The sequence below is a fragment of the Vombatus ursinus genome, unplaced genomic scaffold (assembly GCF_900497805.2).
Source record: "Vombatus ursinus unplaced genomic scaffold, bare-nosed wombat genome assembly UNPS02009173.1, whole genome shotgun sequence".
Lineage (NCBI taxonomy): Eukaryota > Metazoa > Chordata > Mammalia > Diprotodontia > Vombatidae > Vombatus > Vombatus ursinus.
This window is the reverse complement of record NW_020948951.1, coordinates 7,430,048-7,453,200: the sequence shown is the minus strand read 5'-3', so window position 1 is coordinate 7,453,200 and position 23,153 is coordinate 7,430,048. Positions and strand designations below refer to the sequence as shown.

The 23,153-nt window shown below is 43.4% G+C and overlaps 1 protein-coding gene and 1 long non-coding RNA gene across 2 annotated transcripts in view; one reads left to right on the top strand and one right to left on the bottom strand.

Annotated features, from left to right (window-relative positions):
• Nucleotides 1-13,295, bottom strand: part of MAP2K2 (mitogen-activated protein kinase kinase 2) — a 35,062-nt gene extending 21,767 nt beyond the window's left edge. The window contains exons 1-3 of the mRNA XM_027851001.1: nucleotides 13,183-13,295; nucleotides 11,048-11,258; nucleotides 1,970-2,116 (exon numbers count right to left, since the gene is read on the bottom strand). Of these exons, the coding sequence (XP_027706802.1) occupies nucleotides 1,970-2,116; nucleotides 11,048-11,258; nucleotides 13,183-13,274 (450 nt within the window). The 5' untranslated portion in view covers nucleotides 13,275-13,295. The remainder of the gene's footprint in view (nucleotides 1-1,969; nucleotides 2,117-11,047; nucleotides 11,259-13,182) is intronic.
• A 483-nt stretch (nucleotides 13,296-13,778) lies between these two features.
• LOC114035131 lies at nucleotides 13,779-21,587 on the top strand. Its single transcript, XR_003568193.1, has 4 exons — nucleotides 13,779-14,582; nucleotides 19,879-20,122; nucleotides 20,489-20,790; nucleotides 21,270-21,587. It is a non-coding gene; the product is annotated as an uncharacterized LOC114035131 (long non-coding RNA).
• The last annotated feature ends 1,566 nt before the right edge of the window (nucleotides 21,588-23,153 follow it).

Genomic DNA, 23,153 nt, shown 5'->3' with positions numbered 1-23,153 from the left:
GCAGGTAAGGCACTTTGTCAACAGGGAAGCGAAGTGCTCTATGTGTCAGTCCCTATCATTACCATTAATAACGGTCAGCAGCAACCCCGAACACTGAGGTCACTTTGCACACTAACCTTTTCTGGAGACCTATCTATACAACAGCCCTGAAATGACTCATTCCTGGTCCAGCCCAGTTAAGCAGGGCCATGGGAAAAGCAGTAGAGAAGGAAAACCAATTCTCCCATACCATATTCCAAAAGCAGACAAGGGGGCAGGAATCAGTGGTAGAATGCAAAGGTACAAAATACGATTCCTATAAGTAAGTGGCCCAGGAATTTTCAACTGTAAACATTGTCATTAGCAAGGAAGGTAGTGAAAAGCAAATGTTTCAGGGGCTAATAATGAGAGTTTTTAGGGCTAAGCAAGCTTGAGCCTGATGATGATAGATAAAAAGCACATCCCCGGAACAACTATCTCCCACAAAACAATTACTTCCACGTTGTGTGACAACATTCCCTGGGAAAGAGGAGGCTGTCACCAGAGACCAAACCTGTCAAAGCATTAAGCACTATTTAAACACAAATGCTTAATCAGTACTTAAAAAGACAAACAGAATGGGGGGTCTAATTCACAAGAATTACAAGCATGACATACCATGAATGCTTTACAACACACGTATTCAAATTATTTCAAAGAATTTTGCAATTAGAAGAGACCCCAAATCATTTAGTTCTGTCCTATTTTTCACCGAGCAGGAAGCTGAGACCCAGAAGAAGGAAGTGACTTGCCCAAGGTGACACAGCTACTGCTGAGCAGAGCGCATCTCCTGACTCCTGCTTTAGTTTCTGTTTCGCTCTCTTGGTTCCCAAACTGGGTTCTATAGAACTGGTCTTGCATACAACATGGATTAGGACTGGGTGAGGGCATCTGGTGCCACAGATTTCAAACCCTCTAAAATTCTAAATGGGAAATTATCTGCTTTAGACCTGGAAAAGGCCTTTGGTATCACCTTGCCCAGGCTTCTTATTTTGCAGAAGTTAAGTGACTTGCCCAGGGTCACAAGTAATCGAGAGCAAAGCCTGGTACTGGAATACAAGCACTGCTCTGACTCCAAACCCCCTGTTCTTTCTACCAGGCCATACTACTTTCTATCAAAAATACTTCTTACATTCAAGCAAGTTTTCAGTACAGGAAAACAGGCTTAATTTTTCCATTTTGCCCCCAAATTTCCAACCTCTGCTTCATCCAGGGCCTGCACAGTATATTCAGACTTTAGGAAGACAAGGAAGTGAGACAATTATTTATCGGTTCTGCCAATATAGTTCAAGCCCAAAAGTGTCTTACGACTAAATAAATTTAGGAAATATCATGCTGCCTTTCTTACCCCAACATTGTAAAAAAAGACAATGTTACATTACTGTACATAACTCTTAAAACTTAACCAAAGCTGGATTTGGAGTCAGAAATCTGCTCTGGGTTCCATCTCTAATACTTACAAGCTATGTGAAAATGAAGTAAATATTTACCCTCTCTGACCCTCAGTCTCTTCCCCTGTAAAACCAGGATCATAATATCTACAATACCACCTCCCCCACAAGGTTGAGAGGAATAAAAAGCTTCATAAATTATAAAGCGCTCAAGAAATGTGAGCTAATATCATCACGCCACTCAAGCCCCAGAGGCCTTCCACAGCTGTCCTCAGTGGCAGATGAAGAGTAAGACAGGCTGTTGGGTGTGGGAGGAGGTAGGGAGAGTGTTGCTTCGGCATTTCCTCCTAAGGGCTTTAGTTCTGACCACTTCTGCTTTTAACATGTCTGCTTAACTTTATATTTTCCAAATTAACCAAGGAGTTCTTAGATTAGAGAGCAGGCAGAAGCACCTCTCCTAACTTACTTAAACAATGGCTTTTCCACAAGCCATTGACATACTCGTTAAAGATTTCCATTCATTCTTTTTTATTCACTAGCCTTCCCAGGGTTGGACTCACCATGTGCTCCATGCAGATGCTAATCTCTCCATCACTATAAAAGGCACCATAGAAACCCACGATGTATGGAGAATTGCATTCATGTAGGACTTGGAGTTCACGGATAATCTGGTTCCGGATTGCTGGTTTGATCTCTAGGTGAATCAACTGCAAAGTGACAAGAATTTAATTCAATGAATTATATTTATCAAGCATACAGAAAGCAGGCAAAATCCCTACCCTAGAATCCAAGTAATGCTGATGAACCACTTTACCTTTAGCACACTTACTGCTCCTATCTATCAGGCTCTTCTCTACCCTTATTTTGCAGCATGCCTTATGGAATACCAACACCTTTTCAGGGGTAAGGCTAGGTAAAGACAAGTCAGAAGGCTAGAGAAGAGAAGGTGACAGCACCAGAATATTCCAGTAATTCTATCACCTCCGATCCTTCATCAAACAGGGGGTTTCATACAGATAGAATGCTCAGGGAGTCAGGAGAACCTGAATCAAATTTGGTCTCAGACACTTACTCACCATGTGACCCTGGACACATCATTTAACCTTTGTTTGCCTCGGTTTCCTCTACTGTAAAATGGGGATAATAAAAGCACCTACCTTTTAGGGCTGTAAGGATCAAATAAGATGATAGTCATAAAAAGCTTAGCAAAGAGTCTGGCACATAGCAAGCGCTATATAAATGCTAGCTATTACTATTAAAACCACCACCTACGGCCTCAGGGTGTCGCAAACAGGTGTTGCTTTTGCTGACTATATGAATTCTGAATCTTAGGGTTTTGCAATCTTGGGCCGTATTAAAAGAGTCAGTGTCTAGGACCAGGCAGGCAATGGTCCTTCAGGACTCTGTCTCGGTCAGACAACATCTGTACCATTGCGTTCATTTGCATTCACTCCATTTTAGGAAAGACACTGATAAGCCGTAGAGCATCTGTATGAAGGCATCCAGAACACTGAAGTCCTGCAATCTGGCCATAAGAAGACTGCTGGAAGAACTACAGATGCCTGCCTCGTAGAAAAAAAAGACTCTGAGGGGACACCACAGCTGTAGTTTTATCTTTGAAGGTTGCCCTGTGGAAGAGGGATTAGACTTGTTCAGCTTGGTCCCAAAGGGTAAAAGCAGGAGCCACAGGTAGATGTTACAAAATTGTAAATCTACGTTTGATATAAGGAAAGGCTAACAACTGGAATTACTGTCAAGTAGAATAGGCCGATTTGGGAGCTAGTGGTTTCTCTTCCGTCTTTGAGCAAGGGCCGGAGGTCTACGATGCCAGGAGTGTTGCAGAGGGCATGCTCATTCAATACATGCTGGACTAGACAGCCTCACTCTGAGATTCTGGGACCTCACGGACCCTCTCTTTGGCCTCAATTTAGACGAAGCTCTAGGACCGCTGCGAACGAGCTGGGACACAGAGGAATGCAAGGGGAGTGACGGGGGGACGGGGAGGCCACTCGGAGGGCACTCAGAGCCGCGTCATCTAAGGATGAGCGGAGGGAGCTGTGGAGCCCAGGGACCAGAGAAGACCTGGGGGACGTAGCTTCCGTCTTCAGGCATCGCAAGGACTGTCAGGACAGGACTGGGCTCAGTCCACTCGGCTGACGACGGCGGAACCAGAGACAAGCAGTGGAGACGCTTTATTCTTTGGTGGCACAGCAGAGCTCTGCTTTAGATAACCTATGAGGCTCTTTCCAGCTTTGAGACGTTGAAGGCCTAACATCTGCCTACTTGCACCCACGCGATTCATCTGACCCTTCCGGACTTTCTGCTCTTTTATCTGACCCTCTGTGTCCACCTGATCCACAACTTTTGCCAAATTCAGCCACCCTCCTCACCCCAACTCAAGTCTGGTCCCGCTGACGCCTGTGCCCAGTAGAACAGAGAAGGGGCACGCTAAACCAACGGTGGATTGCAGTTTTTGTAGAGTACTCCCAAATCCATACATACGATAACATGCCTCCTGCAGACTACATCAAAGTTTCACGTTCACATATGCTACTGTTTTTCAAATGTGTGTAAATGTTACTGTGATGAATTTAACACGTATTAAGTTCAAATGTCACTGAAGTCACAGGTGTTTCTGTAATCAGTATTTTCCTAATCAACAGATACACATAAATCTACCATTCCTTGGCATTAAAAAGGGGTCCTCACACTTGCACTAGAGATGCATTAGAGACCACAGGCTCACAGATGTAGGATTGGAGGGACCTTGGACGTCATTTAGTTCACTTCTCTTATTTTACAGAAAAGCAAAGTGGGAGCCAGAGAGAGAAAATTATTTGATTGGTTCAAACCCTGGTTTGAACAAAGGAGACAGAAGTCACAGATGAATCAGCGAATGAATCAAGGGGAAGGTAAGAATGCAAGTTACCTGGATGGGAGGAGTATTTTAGACGTTCGTTTTATTGATGCCTTAAAAAAAACCCCAAACACCAGTCATTTCCTAATATGCCTCACCCCTGCCCCATCGAACCCTTTCTTTGTAACAAAGGAAAACTGTTGAGCAAAGTCAGACCGACAACATCACCATTACAGGGTATGCAACACTCTGTCCTCCAGTCCCCCAAATCTGAGAGGTGGGAGACTTGCTCTGCTATCTATTCTTGGAGTTTGGGTGTCATTTCCTATTACTTTAATGAACATTACTGTAGTCACTATTTATTGTTTTGTTTTATTCCTGCTTCAGGATACTTCACTCTGCATCACGTACTGCATCAGTTTATGCTTCTCTGAATATCTCACATTCAACACTCCCTAGAGTGCGATGATATTTCCAAGAAACAAGCATTTAGGAAGCACCAGCAATGTTGCCATGTTCCAGGACAGCAAGATCAAAAAAGGAAATATACCTGCTTTCAAGGAGATTATGTGGCAGCTCGGTAGTGCAATGGACAGAGCACTGGACCTAGAGCCTGAAAGACCCGAGTTCAAATCTGGCCTCATATACTTACTAGCTGTGTAACACTGAAGATGTCACTTAACTGCCCTCTGCCTCAGTTTCCCCAGCTGAAAAATGGGAATAATAATAGCACCCAGCTCCCAGGGTGGCTGTGAAAATAAAATGAGTTAATTTTATAAAGTGTTTTACGAATCTTAAAGTGCTATAAAAATGCTAGCTATTATTATTATAATATTCATTTGGGAAAGACAACAGGTATATCTAAGTATATGCAAAATAAATACAAGGGAAGGTACTAACAGCTTGGGAGGGAGACTCCAAAAGGGTTTCATGCTTGTAAGTGAGGTGTTCTGTGATGTGAAGACGAGGAGGGAAGTGTGTTGTTCTAAGCACAGGGGATAAACAGCTCGGCTGTACAATTTGTGGAGAGGAGAGGGAATGATACACATAATAAGTCTGGAAAGATAGGTTGTGGTCATTTAAATTTGATATAAGGAAAAACGAACAATTAGAATTATTGTCAAGTAGAATGGCTGATTTGAGAGACAACGTTAAGGGCTGTGAAGGGCAAACAGAAGTATTTACATTTTATTCTGGGGAGAGAGAAGGGGGTGAATGATACGATTCAGGTTCTTTCTTCCATAGAACATGGGTACAACATCAAACACTGCACATCCTCAACAAATGACGACTACAGGAGAATGTAGGACAGAAGAGACAACATACTGCAGTGGCAAACCCCCAGTATGGTGATCTGGGTTCTCGGCCTGGTTCTGCCAACTCACTGTGTGACCAGGGAAAGGTTGCTTAACCTCTCCTTCCTCAAGCTGGCCTCAAAACACTTTTTAAATAAAAAATATTTTTGGTCCAATTTTAAAACATCCCATTTATCTGAGCTGTGTATAATGCAAAATGCCCACAAACATTCAACATATGAGGGACTGGATCCAAAGAGGCTAAGGGACTTATCCAAGGACAAAAGAAGCAACACACTGCAATGGAAAAAAAATGTCTAATGATCTGTGTTCTCGTCCTGGTTCTAATTCACTATGTGACCAGGAAAAAGTCCCAACTCAAAGATGTAAGGATCTGGGAAGAACAAAGAAACCAGACACCACACTCAAGTGAAGAAGCCATTTAAAAAGAAAGCTACTTCATGACAGTAATGACATTCATTATCTTGTATGTTTATAGATTCTGCACTACTACCTTAGAGGAGTAGTGCTTAACCTGGGGTCCAAACTTTCCAAAAAAATTTTTTCTTGATAACTGTATTCCTATGCATTTTATACATTTAAACATCCGGACTGCCAAAGAGTCCATGACACCAAAAAAGGGGAAGACCATTGGCTTTATGCCACTCCCAAGCACACATCGCCTGCTTTTGTACCAAGAGCAAAGGAGACAACATGCTGAAAATGGACGAAGCTGGTCTCCAGAAGATTTGTGACTAAAGATACATGTGACCAGGTCTTTGGAGGTAATTAAGAAACTGAGATGAAAGAAAACCCATGGAGTTTTCTTTAGCAGCCCTCACCCCTCATGCATTCCACCTGGAATCTAGGCCCAGTTACTGTAGGAAAGACAACACCATCCCCCTTCAAATCCTTTTCAATCCAAACATGGCCACTCTGCACTTAATCAACTGAACCTGAGTTTTTAACACAACACCAGGAAACAAGCTGCACAAGCCAAATGGCGCATTTGCACTGCATTCGCTCCACCACAAGGCATTGCAGGACAGCAGGAAAACAACCATCTGGAGGCCCGAGGTCAAGTCAAGGCTTTGCCACTAACCTTCGGTGTGAATGTAGACAAGTTACTTGTCTATGCTTCATTTTTACTACCTTTAAAATGTGGGTGAGGGCCGAGCCAAGATGGTGGAGTAAAGGCAGGGACTCACCTGGGCTCTCCCCTAAACCCTCCAAATGCCTTTAAAGAAATGGCTCTAAACAAATTCTAGAGCAGCAGAACCCACAAACAGACGAGTGAAACAAATTTCCAGCCCAAAGCAACTTGGAAGGTTGGCAGGAAAGGTCTGTTGCACCAGGGTGAGAGGAGTCTACACGGGGAGGTTGATATTTGTAACTCCTAAGACCTTTCTCATTATTAGGGTAGTTAGAAAGAGCATATATAGACAGAGGGCACAGGGTGAGCTGAATATGAAGGGATGATATCTAAAAAGTAAAATTAAGGGGTGAGAAAAGAATGTAGAGTGTACTGGGAGAAAGAGAAAGGGAGAAGGAGAATGGAGTAAATTATCTCAAATAAAAGAGGCAAGAAAAAGCTTTTGCAGTGAAGGGAAGAGGGGGGAGGTGAGGGGGAGTGAGTGAACCTTACTCTCATCAGAATTGGCTCAAAGAGGGAATAACATACACACTCAATCGGGTACAGAAATCTATCTTACCCTACAGGAAAGTAGGAGGGGAAGGGGATAAAAGAAGGGGGGCAGGGTGATGATAAATTGGGGGAGGAGGTAGTCAGAAGCAAAACATTTTTGAGGAGGGACAGGGTGAAGGGAGAGAGAACAGAATAAGGAATAAGGGGGGGCGGGAATAGGAGAGAGGGAAATAGTTAGCAAGAGTGACTGTGAAAAAAAATTTGAAGCAAGTTTCTCTGCCAAAGGCCTCATTTCTCAAACACATAGAGGACCGAGTCAAATTTATAAAAATAAGAGCCATTCCTTAATCTATAAATGATCAAAAGATACAATCAGTTTTAAGATAAAGTAATCAAAGCTATCTATAGGCATATAAAAAAAGAGTTCTAACTCACTATTGATTGGAGAAATACAAATTAACACAATTCTGCGGTATTACCTCATACCTATTAGATTGGCTAACAGGACAGAAAAAGTAAATGACAAATGTTGGAGGGTATGTGGGGCAAATGAGACTTTTAATGCACTGTTGGTGAGGTCGTGAAATGATTCAGCCATTCTGTGGAGCAAATTGGAACGATGCCCAAAGGGCTATAAAACCATGCATACCCTTTGACCTTGCCAATACCACTACTAGGTCTGTATCCCAAAAGAGATAAAAGGGGCAGCTAGGTAGTGCAGTGGATAGAGCTCCAGCCTTGGAGTCAACAGGACCTGAGTTCAAATCCGGCCTCAGACCAAACACTTGACACTTACTAGCTGTGTGACCTTGTGCAAGTCACTTAACCCCAACTGCCTAGCAAAAAAAAAAAAAAAGGAGAGAGAGAGATAAAAAACAAAAAAAAAAAAGGACCTATATGTACAAAAATATTTATAGCAGCTCTTTTTCTGGGGGTAAAGAATTACAAGGTGAATGGATGCTTATCAACTGGGGAATGGCTGAACAAATTGTGGTACCTAATTATGATGTAATACTCTTGCACTATGAGAAATGATAAGCAGGATGCTCTCTGAAAAACCTGGAAAGACTTGCATGAACTGATGCAAAGTGAAATGTACTATGTACAAAGTAACAGCAATATTGTAAGATGATCGGCTGTGAATGACTTAGCTATTCTCAGCAATACAATGATGCAAGACAACTCTGAGGGACTTATGATGAAAAATGCTACCAATCCCCAGAGAAAGAACAGTTGGTGTCTGAATACAGATTGAAGCATACTTTTCCCCTTTACTTTCTTTATTTTTCTTGAGTTTCTTTTTCTTGTCTATGTTTTCTTTCACTCTATTATGAATATTTTGCATGACTACAAATGTATAACCTATATGGAACTGTTTGCCTTCTCAATGGTAGTGGGGTAGGGAGGGAGGAAGAGAGAGAATTTGGAACTCAAAGTTTTAAAAACGAATGTTAAAAATTGTTTTTACATGTAACTGTAGAAAAATAAAATACTAAATAAAAGCTTAAAAAATGTGGATGAGGGAGAGGAAGGATTGAGAAGAGTTAAACTGAAAGCAAGCACAGAACTGGGCTTCAAGCTCCAGTCAGAGACCCAAATGTATGACCTCCTCTAGGGTCTTCCTCCCAGTTTTAAATGGTTGAAGTAAATTATACCTACCATGGTGAGAGGATTCAATGCTCAAATAAAGTTGAAGATAAATTTCCTATAATCAGTGTTCTCAAGTTTAATCGAATCCTGAGCTGTCCTTCAATAACCTAAAACAATTCTTCTCCACCTTGATGAAGAGCCTTTTTAGATCTTGCAATGTCAAAGATCCTTAAACTTCCCCAAGACACAAGTTCCCTATCTTTAACCATTCGCTTTTTCCTCCTCAATAACATTCTAGCCATTTTCTTGTCTGTGCTCTAGTCTAAAGCAAGCCAAAGACTTGAAATGTTACTTCTGGCTTTGAGAAGACTGCCTGCAGTGAGAGCAAAAATAGAATGCATGCAGCCAAAAGTACTATGCTCCATCAGGAGAGGGAACAGTACTTCAAGAGACAAGGATAAATATCTGCAGAGCTAAAGAGCAAAAGAAACCATGTTATTTCCTGTATGGGCAAGACTCTGAAAAGCTAATGCTTGGATCTGTAAAAATCCACTTAGGCAGGGAATAATCAGATTTCAAATAAAGCAATTTGATACTCATAGAGCAACAATTTTAGGAGGTGGACTTCTCTAATCAAAAACGTACAGTTTTCCCACAAAGCTCTGGCAACCTCCACAACACGCATAACTTAGAATAAAGTCACTAGAATTGATATAATTAGAAGTCACTCTGAAAAAAAATCACTTCCCCCAAATTTCACAAAGGCTACTAAGTGCTTGTAAACCTTAAGGTACTATTTAAACATGAGATATTACTTATAATAAGTTCTGAAGAGGTTACATATAGAGCAGGAGGAAAGGGCATCAAACAATGTTAAGCAAGGTTCTAAAAGATGACAGATATTTTACCATTAAGGTTCAATGGCTCTGGAAAAATGGTTTGGTGGATCTGGGCTCCAGCAGCCCAATAAACTCAACTAATCTATCCCCCAGCAGAGCTCAAAGTCTCAGGTCTGCAGGCCCTACACAATCCCCTGTTGTGAGATGAATGTTAAGTCCAAACTTTTAAATAGCTTTTTAAAAAAGGATTTGAAACCATGTGGACAAAAATATTTATAGCAGTTCTTTTTGTGGTGGTAAAGAATTGGAAACTGAGGGGGTGCCCATCAATCTGGGAATAACTGAACCAATTATGGTATATGATAAGAGTACTCTTGTACTGTAAGAAGTAATGAAAGACTTGCATGAACTGATGAAGAGTGAGGTGAGCAGACAACAACATTATCGTAAAGACAAATAACTTGGAAAGACTTGGGAACTCTGATCAACACAATAACCAACCACATTCCAGAGGATTAAAGATGAAACATGCTGCCCACCTCCTGAGAGGTGACAGAAACGGACGGCAGAGTGAAACACTTTGTTTTTTGCACGTGATCAATGAAAATTTGTTTTACTTGACTATAAATGTTTATAAAAGGGGTTTTGTTTTTCTTGTTCTCTCAATGGAGGAGAAAGGGAGGTAAGAGAGAGATATCGAAGATCTTTAAAAATAATAAAAATTTAATTTTTAAAAAGCAAATTTGATCAGATTTCCTTCCTCCCTTGCTGGAGAACAGATAATTCTTATTCTCTTATAGATACTTTGATGGAACGAATGGTCCATCATTATGGAAGGCAACCCCATCCCATTTCACCCTCAACAAGTTGTCCATGTCTGGTCAAAAGTCATCCAAAAAAGAACGCACCCATCACTGACGGCTTCTCATGGTCCTCTAATATCTTAGGCCCTAAGACTTAGGCGAAGCCAAGGGCCAAGATTCAAAGGGAAGGTAAGAGTAACAGTGTATGTGTCCATACTGTTTTATGTTTTACAATATGCTTTCCTTAGAACAAACTCATGATGGAGGCAGTACAAGTAAGATTATCCTCATTCTACAGATGAGAAAACTTGGGCTTGAAGAAAGGAGAGACCAAGGGTCACAAAACTGGTGAGTACTGAAGTCAAGATGTGGAAAGTTACACAAAACAAGGAAGTCTGCATACCCAGTTTCTAATTGTTATCAACAAGAAGGTGCTCATTTCCAGCAATGGAATCAGATGCTACTGCCTGGCACCAAAGGATAAAAGAAAATCTCTGAACATCAGTAAATCACACTATATCAACTGCATCTCCAAAGGACACACACAGGAGAAGCTTCTCTGGGCTCTGGGCTCTCCCTAGCTTTAGTGGAGACCAGTAGTCTGCTTACCTTTCGGGCCATGATGAGCCCTGAGGGTCTATGCTGTACTTTGGTGACCACCCCGCCATTGCCAGCTCCCAGCTCGGAGATCCTCTCAAAGTCATCATCCTTCAGCTCCCCCACCTTTGCCTTCTGGGTGAGGAAAGCTTCCAGCCGCTTCTTCTGCTGCTCATCGAGTTCTAGCTCTTCTAACTTTTTCTGCAGATCTGCCAGGTTCGCTCTACACACCAAGGCATGGTGGAAAGAAGGGAGACAGGAAAAAAAAACTGGTCAGTCGTCTGAAAGTGTAGATCATTCCACTCCTTGTCTAAAGGCGCCAACAGAGGCTATAAAAAGCCTTGGGATTCCAAGGGCTTACCACTACTACTAATAATAATGGATGACATTTCTCTAGCAGTTTAAGGTTTGCAAAGCATTTTAACTATTTTCTTTCACTTGACCTTTACAACAGCCCTGCAAAATAGGTAGTACAAATAGGAGTATTCCCATTTTACAGATGAAGAAACGGGCTCAAAGCAGTAAGTGACTTGCCAATATCATACTACTAATATGTGGTGGACCAAGTTTTTGAATTCAGATCTTCAGGCTTTAAGTCTAGTGTTATTTCTACTATACTACAATTCCCCTCTCTAGTTTAAAACTTGGAAAGAATATAAGAGGGCCAAGACCAGGGAAGAAAATATGTAGAGAGGTGTTCTCAATATTCCCAATAGCAAGGTAAGACTATCATTCACATTAAACACCAGAAGCAAATGGATCTCTGCCATTAAAGCAGTAATGACAGAATTCAAATAACTCATGATATTCCTGCATGCTCTTTTGTCCTTGGTAAGTCCAAAGAGGCTGGGTTCATAAAAAAGGGCTGGTACTTTGAAAGTGGCCCCAGACTAGCCTTCTCTTTTGCACACTACACCCCATTCATTCACACAGGCCAAACCATAAACCTGCCTGAATCGTCCAGCTCCAAAAGTACCTGAACGAGAAGGGCTTGACTGTTCACTGCCTGGGAGGTAGCCCAGCCTGGTGACTTTCCCTGGAGCTGCAAATTCATCGTGAGAAGTCTGAGGAGCAGCTCTCCCTACCCACATTCCATAATTATCTGCCACTCACTGTTCAAACATCTTCCTTTGTTTTTGTCTTCCTTCAGAGTCCCCAGATTTCATCTACCTTCAAAAAGTGCTACTCCACCTTCACATCTCCCACTCATGTTCTCTCTTCCTTCCCCAACCTACCTTTACCTTACCTTTCTTTTCATTTTTTCCCCTAAGATCTGTTTTTCTTTAATTCCTCTCACCTCTCTGCCCGAGCCCTGTACACCTTCCCCTCTATACAAAGTAGTCTATTGAAAAGATTCCTTGATTTGGAGTCAGAAGACCTGGGTTCTAATCCAAGATCTACTATCTATTTATTACTTGTGATGCGACCTTGGGCATAGTCATAACTTCTCCGAGCCTCAGTTTCCTCATTTATAAAATTGAAAATGGGGAGGAAGGTGCTTGGATGAAATGATATCGGAGAAACAGGACTGGATTTGAAGTCTGGAAGGACCTGGGTTCAAATCCCAACTTTGTCACTACTACCTGTGTGACCCTGAGTAAACCACTGGACCTCGGTTTCCTCATCTGTAAAATGAGGGGGTGATTGGATCAGATGACCTGAGGTCTGTCCACCTCTAAACTCACCACCACCTCCCCTTCCCCTCTTCCCCAAGTTGCCCTATACATTTATCCTTTCCTTTTCCACCAGAACCACCTCAGCCCCCTTCAGAACCCCTCCCTTTCTATTCTTTCCCCTTTCTTCGGCCACCCTCCTCAGTAACTAGTAAGCGCATAATAAATGCTTGCCCCCTTTGCTTGTGGAGTTGACTCCCTACTCCCCTTAGGACCATTTAACACACATGGCCTCTCCCAGCTCCGCGCCTCGCTGCTGGTCCCTCCCTTCCCAGGCCCGCCCCGCCATCCCTTTCCAGGTGTGGGATGCACGCCTCTGAAGTGGGCCAAGAACAGGGCTCGAATCCGGCCCCGCCGCTTCCTGGCTGGGTTACGTCGGGCCGCTCCCGCGCTCTCCGCGAGCCGCAGCCGCTTCACCTGCAAAGGGCTCCCCAGCCGCCCCCCCTCGCGGCCCCGCCCGACCCGGGAACTCACTCGGACGCGCCCTCGCTGGTCGGGGACGGGCCCTCGGCGACGGACGGGGTGATGTTGAGCGCCGGCAGCACCGGCTTCCTCTTGGCCAGCATCGGGGCTTCCCTGGGCGCGGGGGGCGGGGGCAGGGGTGGGCGCGGCTGCAGCGCCTCTAGCCGGGGCCCATAAGGGAGGAGGCGCCCCCGGCTCCGGCCCGAACCCGCCCGGCTCCGGCTCCGGCTCCGACCCGGCCCCACGGGGACCTTCGGCCTAGGCGAGCCTGGGGTTGGGGTAGCGGCCTTCGGGACGGAGCAGGGAAGGCGGCTGCCGGCGGAAGCAGGGGCCGCACGGAGGCTGCAGAGGCCGGACCCGCACGGGAAGCTGGGGCCGAGGGCCAGGACCAGCTGGGGCCGCCGCCAGAGCTGGAGCCGAAGCCGCCGCTCGAAGGCGCTTAGGCCGGGGCCGGGCCGAGCTAGGCTGACGCTGCAGCTGGAGGGGAGGGAGGCGGAGGGAAGGGGCGGAGAAGAGCCCGCTCCAGAGTCTCGCGAGAGCTGCGCGCCGGGGCCAAGGAGCTCAGTTCCTCCCTCCCTCTGCCCCCCGCCCAGCTTCACTGCGCATGCTCGCGAGAGCGGCTGTGGAGCCCCCGGCGGGAGGATGCGGCCAGCTGCTGGGGGCTGCGAGGGCGGTGTGAGGACTAGAGGGCTTGAGGGGCCACGAGGAGAGAGAGAGGGCAAGGCCGAGTCCAACACTGAGGTCCCTTGTGGAGCGACTTGGGGCTGCTGAGGGTGGACCCGGAAAGACTGAGAATCAAGTTCCCCAGGCTGGGGGGAGCTGAGGGAGAGAAGCAAGGACCGGGAAGGCGGAGGCTCCTCGGTGTCGGAGGCTTCCCGCTGGAAGAGGCCTCCAAGGCCGTGGAGTTCAGTCCTTTCATTTACCCGGAAGTCACCCGAGTAACTCAGCTAGCCTGAGTTCTGAAGGGAATTCCCTCCTGGAGTCGGAAGACCCATCTCGGCCCTGTGGTCGTTTCATCCCCCAGTATTTATCCTGGCCAGCATATGAGACATTTTCTTCATAGAGCAAAGCTGGAACCAAGCCAGTCGCCTGTGGAGGGGCAGCTCTAGCCCCTAGGGCTCCTGAACCCTAAGTCCTGGGTCCTTTGCACCATATGGCGCTGCTTCCTCATTACCAGGACTTGGACAAGAGATGCCTCAGTTATGTGGAAGGAATTATGCCTCAAGAGGGAATCCACCTAGGGTCAAGTCTACCTGGCTAGAATCTGTGGGCTGTGAAGTGGCTCCCAAATGATCATCCAAAAAACATTTGAGTGCCCTTGATGCCAGGGGCTGTGCTAGGCTCACAGGGTACAAATCCAAAAAGAAGTAATTCCTACTCCTAGGAGCTTATACTCTATGGGAGAAAACTATGTATGTATGTGTATGTGTACACATATATAGACAGAGTAAATATAAAATAAATACAGAGCAGTTAGGGAGGGCACTAAACAGTTGGGATGAGGGTGGTCCTTGAGCTTTGTCTGGAAGGAAGAGGGGAATTTTATGAGGTAGAGATGAGAAGGGAGTGAATTCCAGGAATGGGAGGGAATAAAAGGCTCAGAAAGGTAAGTTCCCCCGAGAACAGAGAAAAAGAAGGCCAGTTTGGCTGGACTTGGGAAGAGGAACAACGTATAAGGAGGCTGGAAAGACAAGTTGGGGCCATGACCCTAGAGGCAATAAGGAACAGCAAGAGTTTGTTGAGTAGGGTAGTGATATGGTCAGACCAACACTTAAGGAAAACCACTTAGCTGTAAGGAGGAGGGATGAATAAGGAGACAAAGGAAGAACTATCTTCGTGAGAAGTGATTTCAGTCTTAATTAAAATGATAGCTATATGAGTAGCAAGAATGGAAGATAAATAAAAGAGGCAGAGGCAAAACTGGCAAGATGTGCAACTGATTGGAAACATGAGGCTAGAGAGACTGAGGAGTTGAGGATGACACAGATTATGAGCCTGGAAGATGGGAAGAATACAAAAATAGGAAAGTTCCGAAGAAGGATGGACTTGAGGGAAGAGATAGCGAGTTCTCTTTTGGGCATGTTAAGCTTGAGATACCTAGAGGACATTCTCTTTGAGATGTTTTAATAAGCAGTTGCTGATATGGGACTGAAGCTCAGGCAAGAAACTATATAAATATCGTTAAATTCATGGGAACAGATGAAATCACCGAGAGAAGAAGGTTCAGGGGAGAGCCTTGAGAAACAAAGCTAGTGTGCATGATAGAGATGGCAACCCTGCAAAGAAAACTAGAGGGAGCAAATAGGAGGAAGAAGAGAAAATAGTGTCATGACAATTTAGAGAAAGGAGTATCCAGAAAGAGAAAGTAGTTAATCATTAAATGAAGTAGAGGTTGAGGACTGAGGAAAAAATATCAAGTTTATCAATTAAGAGATCATTGGTAACTTTAGAACAGTTTCAGTTGAATAACGAAATCAGAAGCCAGATTGCAAATGGTTGTAAACTGAAAGAAAATGAAGGTAGGAAGTGTACACGGATTTCTTAGGAGTTTGGCTGATTTTAAGATTATAGATTTAGAGGGGCAGCTAGGTGGTGCAGTGGATAGAGCACCAGCCCTGAAGTCAGGAGGACCTGAGTTCAAATCCAGCTTCAGACCAAACACTTGACACTTACTAGCTGTGTGACCTTGGGCAAGTCGCTTAATCCCAATTGCCTTAAAAAAAAAAAGAAAAGATTATAGATTTAGAGCTGGAAGAGACTCCAGAGGTCATCAAATCTAACCACATTATTCTACATATGAGGAAACTAAGGAACAAGTTAAATGACTTGTTCAGGATCACACAGCTAGGAAATGTCTGAGGTGAAATGTGAACCTAGGTCATACTGTCTCCAAGTCCAATGCCCTATCCACTAAGGGCTTGTTACAGATTTATGGGAGTTTGATAGTTTGTCTTCTCAAGGTACAAAAGCTCCCTCCACCTCTTTTCTTATGTTTTATCATCCGAGAATGTTCTGATCTACAGCCCTTCCCTATTATTTATCGTTTCATTTATTGCTGATTAGAAAAATATCTTTCTTAGTGTATCTGTTTCCTGTCTCCAGAGACTGGCATGTGTCCTCACTTTCTTACCCTAGGAAATGAAAATCTAATTGCTTTGAGATATATTTAATCCAAGGCTATAACATTTATCTATTTCAGTCATTATAAGGTATTAATAATTTATGTGTATATTGTACTTTTCTCTGTAGAATTTATAGTGCACTGTGGACTTTATCACATTTGTTTTCTTATATCAGGGTAGGTAATATAAAGGCTGACCAAGGAAGATTATGGAATCTTCCTCTTTGAGGATATTTGAGAGTAAAAGATGATGGTTGGAGGATATCTTAGACTCCCTAATGATCATTATCCTCATTTTTCACCTGAGGAAACAGACCAATAGAGATGTGACACACTAGAGAAATATAGGATGCAGAATTTCTAATGACTGATTATGTAGATATGACTAAATGAGGGCTATGTATCAAAATAAGTATTTTCTCTGATTGGAGCAAGTAAAGATGTTTTTGGTTTGTAACTGTAACTCTCTGCAGCTATAGGCAGTTTGGAATTCTGGGTCCTAGACTGGGTCCTAGACTGGGTCCTAGACTCACTATCAGAACAAAATATTTGTACGTCAAATAGTACATTGCTCCATTTCAACCTACTTAATTTGGCAAACATGTATTAAAGACTCACAGGCCTACACCATAGGCAGAAAAAGAGTAGAGAGAACGTTCCAGAAATAGTGAAGAACATGAGGAAATTCAGGAAAACTCAGGGCATATTCAAGGGGAAAAGTAGGAGAGTGACATGATCAGATTAATGAATAAGAAAAATTAGTGTGGCCATGAATGGCTTGAAGCTTAACATTAAAAAAAAAAAAAACTAAGATGGGGCAGCATGGTGGCACAGTGGATAGAACACCAGCCCTGAAGTTAGGAGGACCCGAGTTCAAATCCGGTCTCAGACATGTATTAGCTGTGCGACCCTCAGCAACTCACTTAATCCTGATTGCCTCCAAAAAAAACAAAAAACAAAACAAACCCTAAGATCATTGCAACTGGTTCTATCACTTCCTGTCAAATAGAGAGTAGAAGAAATGGAAGTGTCAGATTTTATATTCTCAGGCTCACTGCAACCGTGAAATTAAAAGACACTTGCTCCTTGGAAGGAAAGCTGTGGCAAATCTGGACAGTATGCTAAAAAGCAGAGATATCACTTTGTTGACAAAGGTCCATATAGACAAAGCTCTGGTTTTTCCAGTGGCAATGTATGACTGTAAGAGTTGGACTATAAGGAAAGCTGAGAGTCACAGAATAGATGCTTTTGAATTGTGGTCCTGGAGAAGACTTTTAAGACTTCCTTGGACAGGAAGGAGATCAAATAATTTAATACTTAGAGAAATTAATTCAGACTCTTCATTGGAAGGACAAAACTGAAGCTGAAGCTTAAATACTTTGGCCACATAATGAGAAGACAGGACTCGTTGAAAAGACTCTGATGTTGGGAAAGATTGAAGGCAAAAAGAGAAGCATATGATAGCCAGCAGAGAAGTAGCTAGTAGATGGAGAGATTAGGGATTAGTGAGAGAGGGGGATGATAGAAGGAATAATCTGCTGAAGAAAATGGGATGGAATTGAATCACTTGTGCATGTAGAGGAGTTTGCCTTATCAAGGAGAAGAATCGCCTCTTTATTCAAAACAAGCCTGAAGCAGATAGTGAAGGCATCTGAGTAATGTGATATAAAGAGGAGGGGAGGAGAGGGAACTCTGAAGAAATGGACTCAATTTTTTTCAGCGAACTATGAAGCAAGGTCCTCAACTGAGAAGGTCTGGGAACAGGGAGTAAAGAGAAGGTTTAAGGAGGGATGAAAAAAATTGGGAAAGATGTGGTAAGGAAGTGAATCAATTAGGGAGGTATAAAAGAACTGTCTTGCCTAAGTAAAAGCCCAGTTGAAATTTTGTAACATAAATTTGTAGTGAACTCAGTGAGCACAATTTCCTAATTTATTCCAGCCTCACATGCTCCTGAAGCACATGAATACTTTTGCAAAGGCAACAGGTGGCAGGAGTAATCCAAGGATAGGGCTTCACAAGGAATTATCAGATGGCAAGGAATTACCAGTATAGGATAAAGCAGCAATGGACTTGAGTGCAGAGGACAGTGTTCACCAAGGCATCAAGATAGAGAAAGAAGGAGAATGTTGGGTAAAGGGATTGGAGGATATGGTGAAAATGAAAGACAGGGTTGAGGGTTCTAAGGAAGAGGGAAAGATGGAATGATAAAAGATTGTGACTAGGTAAAGGGATTTCAGTTGATAAACATGGAAATGAAATACCTGTAAGTGTTGGCAAGATCAAGGATATGACCATCTGTGTGGGTAGCTGACGTAGAGTGGAGGATTAATTTCATGGGAAATTAGCAGATTGAGGAACTGGGAAGTTAGAGTGTTCGAGGGAGTATCGATGTGTATTAAGTCCCCAAGTATGAGAGTGGGAGCTGGGGAGGGAAGAAAGACTATGAGCTGAGCACTGGACTAATTGAGTAAGAAAGGGGAGGGTCTTGGGAGTGGGTAGACAATAGCTTCTCCAGTCTTGATTGGGTGATAAATATGGATTGAATGAATCTCAAAGTAAGAAAGGTGACTGAGTGGTGGTGGTAGAGGGAGACCCTGGAAGTGGCGATTCAGAATAAAGAGAATTATACTCCCCATCCCTACCCCATGACTAGTGAGGGGAGAGGGAAGGTATGTGTGAAAGTGCAACCAGTGCTGGAAGAGGTGGCCAGGGAGACCAAGTTCTCAGAAAAGTCTCAGTGAGTGCAAGAAGATGGAAGGTGTGAGAAAGGAGAAAGTTTAAGATTTCTCTGTTCACTATGGAGCAGGCTTTCTAAAGAGCACAAGACCTGTGGAAGAGGAAGGTAGATTGAGGGGTGGAGGAGGATTGAGGAGGATGGGAGTAAGAGAATGGGCAATGGAGAATGGGATTTGTACAATGATGGCTGGGGGTTCTGAATCACTGGGATGGATAAACTACAATGGGCTGAGATGCTGCTAACTATTGAGGAATGAGGTCAGGAAGATTATCAGTTACTGGAAGATTAGTAGTGACAACACTGGTTGCAACACATTTTGGTTGGGCAGAATGTTTCTTATTCATCAGATGTTTATTGAATGCCAGCTGTGTGCAGAACATTGTGCCATTAGGTGATTGTTCGGGACCCTCCCTAGATGTCCAACCTTGTGGCAGGTGGTGAGGATGAGTCTCGTTAGGCCCAGGAGACCCACCTCATGACAGGCAGAAGCAGGCAAAGGTGTAGCCTTGGGAGTCCAGACACAAGGCAGGAGTTGGCAATGCAAGTTGGGTCTGGTCCGAGAACTGACTAGAGAAGGCTGAAGACAGAAGTCGGAGGCCTCGATGGGGTAGTGGGGCACCCTGGGAGGACTCAAGAGTGAAGAGGGGGAATGGGGGGGATGGGGTGAGCTGAATTGGAGCTAATGCAGGGGCAAAGTCAGAGGGGGCAGGTGGGCAGGCTGAATGTGGGGCTCCGTGGGAAATTGAAGGGGGAAAAATAGAGGCCATGTAAGGTGTGCTACCTTCCATCTGGCTCCTAATCTCTTTGAGGACAGAGATCATGTCTTATACTTCTTTTGTGTCCCTCTCAGCACCTACCCCTGTGTTCTGCATTCAGCTAGCATTCAATAAACATCTGATGAATAAGGAACATTCTGCTCATCCAAAATGTGTTGCAACAAGTGTCAACACAGCTGGCAGAGCAACAGCTTCAAGGAGCTCATTGTTATCGCACCTCTGTCGCTGTTCAGGATTTACTATGGTCAGACCTAAGTAAACCGTCATCTAGTAACAATAATGACTGGTCCACGACATAAAGGATATCATCGAAAACAGGTATGACTGGAAAGGGTGGTGGGCTAGTCACAGAGCCAGCAGCAGCTGGGTGGTGAAGAGAATAGAGGGCTGGGCCTGAGTGATTAAAATCTGGCCTTCAACACTTATTAGCTACGTGACCGTAGGCAAGTCACTGTACTTCTGCTTGCCTCAAATTCCTCAACTGTAATTTAAGAATAGCACCTACTTCCCAGGGTTGTTGTGAGGATCAAATGAGATAATTGCAAAGCACTTTGCAAACCTTAAAGTGCTGTATAATGCCAGCTACTATTATTGTTGTTGTTACTATTGTTATTTTTATCATTATTATTGTTATTATTACTTTTTATTCATTATCTATTTATTATTTTATTATTACTGTTGCAGTGTTGTACTGGTACCACGCAAAATATTGAAAGAACCAGAATAAGGTCTCCAGTATGTTGGGTGTATTCTTTATACTATGGAGGATTTTGTGAAAGAGAATTGTATCCAATGAGTTGCCTGCTATCTGCACTTGAGGAGGGAGTGCTTGCGGCGGTGAAACCACGGATCCACTAAAGTATGGTCAAATGATACTGGCATTAAAGATCTATGAGTTTTGTCAGTGTGGGAACTCCCCTCACCAGCAAAGATTGCAGCCCATTTCTGAGGCTCAGAAGGGTTAAGTGACTTGCCCACGGGAATGTGTAAGTATCTGAGGCAGGATTCAAACCCAGGTTTTTCTGTCTCCAAGTTTAGCATTCTGTCTAGGTACCATACTACCTCTCTACTGGCCCACAGTTAAGTACTCAGTAAATGCTTGTTGATTAATAGAAATGGAATTACATTGGTAATTTGCCACATTCTAGGGCAGAAGCAGGAGCCCCGATAGGGGTGTGCTGGAGTTAGCTAAAACTAGGTTGGGAGAGCTAATTGTTATATTTTCAGTACGAGCATTTTATACTTCAGAAATTGGCAAATGCTGCAAATCAGGACTTGATTTATTGTTTTCATTGATTGTCTAGATTTAAGAAAGTGATGGAGAAAATATCAACAATGCAGATAAGACTTAAAAGTGTATTGTGGCCATATATGAATATATACACATATGGGTATTGCATGTATATGTATATACATGTATGTGTATATGTATGTGTATGAAATCTGGTTGTTAAACATTTGCCAGTATATCCCTGTCTGGAAGTGACAGCTACTTCCTGCCAGTCCAAGGAAGCAACTCCCGTGGAGAAGGAGCCGATAATCCTTGCCAACTGCCATATACAAGGCAGGGAAGTCAGTGGAGCTGATGCAGCAGAACACCCTGAAGGAGAGACAGGAAGCAACATGTGCCGTGCAAGTTGGACCCCTACCATCACTTTGGCTACCATCTCTTCTGAGACCCCTGAAGGCAGCTCCAGGCCCAGAACCCAAAAGCCTTGGGAATAGCAGCTCTTTAAAAAAAGAAGAAGAAGGAAAAGGGGCAGCTAGGTGGCACAGTGGTTAGAGCACTGGCCTGGGATTCAGAAGGACCTGAGTTCAAATCCGGCCTTAGACATATAACACTCACTAACTGGGTGACCCTGGGCAAGTCACTTAACCCCATTGCCTAACCAAAAAAAAAAAAAGGAATAGCAGCTCTTCCTGCCCAGTGTGATGCCCATAGCCTTCCTGGGAAGTGACCCCTGTACAGATGCAGCCTGGTGACTGCTCCTACAGCCACAGCTACTGAAGACCCAGAAAAAAAAGTTCTTGCCACCCAAGTCCTTGGCACTGTCAAAAGGTTCAATATCAGAAACTAATATGGTTTTATCAACAGAAATGGCATTAAAGAAGAGGCATTACCATCTGTTTCGTCAATATACACTCAGGACCATAGGACTTTGCCATCTGACTTACAGCTTGAAACCTTCCATAAGTATTGTCTGTCCCAGAGGAACATGAGCTCCTTGAGGGCAGACACTGTCTTGCTTTTCTATTTGTATTGCCTAGCACAGTGCTTTGCACATAGTGTTTAATAAATGCTTCATTCTTTCATTATTATTAACAACCTATAATTAACACTTCAGTCATATGAGAATGTTATTCTTATCATCAACATTGATTACGATATTATTATAATATTAATTAATAATACACTCTGTTATTGTTAATAATATAGATTAGGTTCTTCCGTACTCTTCTGGTTGGTCTGAAATTGGTTCTGATATGTCGTAAGAACTAGTGAGCTTCCTTGAGTCAGCATTCAAGCTCTTGGTCTATAAAAGCATCATTGCACAATGTGATATACTGGCATATGTCAGAATTCAGTGCAGACTTCAGGTGCCAGTATATGTGGATATAACCTTAGCCTTCTTATAATACATAAGTCCAAAGTTGGGGGCTGACTCTGAAAGGCTGCCCATTTGCTTTTTGTAGTCAGGCAAAAGATCATTTGCATGCTGCTTTGCCTGTGGACTTACAAAGCATAATCATTTTCTCTGTACTATATTTCTACAAGCCTGATGAAACATTTAGATAAATTAAAAGTTTCCTAGATTATTAAAAGCATATTTTATGATCACAGAAATGTTTTAAACTTATTTAGGAGAAGATAGAATTGGAATTATTTGTGACAGCAGAAATCAACCTGGGCTAGAAGTCAGGAGATTTAAAGTTCCAGCTCCATCATTAACTCACTTTGTAACTTTGGGTGGAACACTCTTTGAGGGCCTCAGTTTCCTTATCTACAAAATGAGGAGACTGAACTTGATCTCTGGGGTATCTTCCAGTTCTAACATTCTGTGACCCTTTGAATTTAAAAAGGTGATTCAAGCAGTCTACTTATATCCTATCAGTAAACAAAACTCAAGTCACTGTACTTCCTTAATGCCTTGGAGGTAGTAGGTTTTCCTTTACTTAGGGGTCTTCTAGTAAAAGGTGAGGGACAGCTAGGTGTGAAAGTGGATAGAGCACTGGGCCTGGAGTCAGAAAGACCTGAGTTCAAATCCAGCCTCAGAAGCTTACTAGCTGTATGACCTAGGGCAAGTCACTTTATCTTGTTTGCCTCAGTTTCCTCATCTGTAAAATGAGC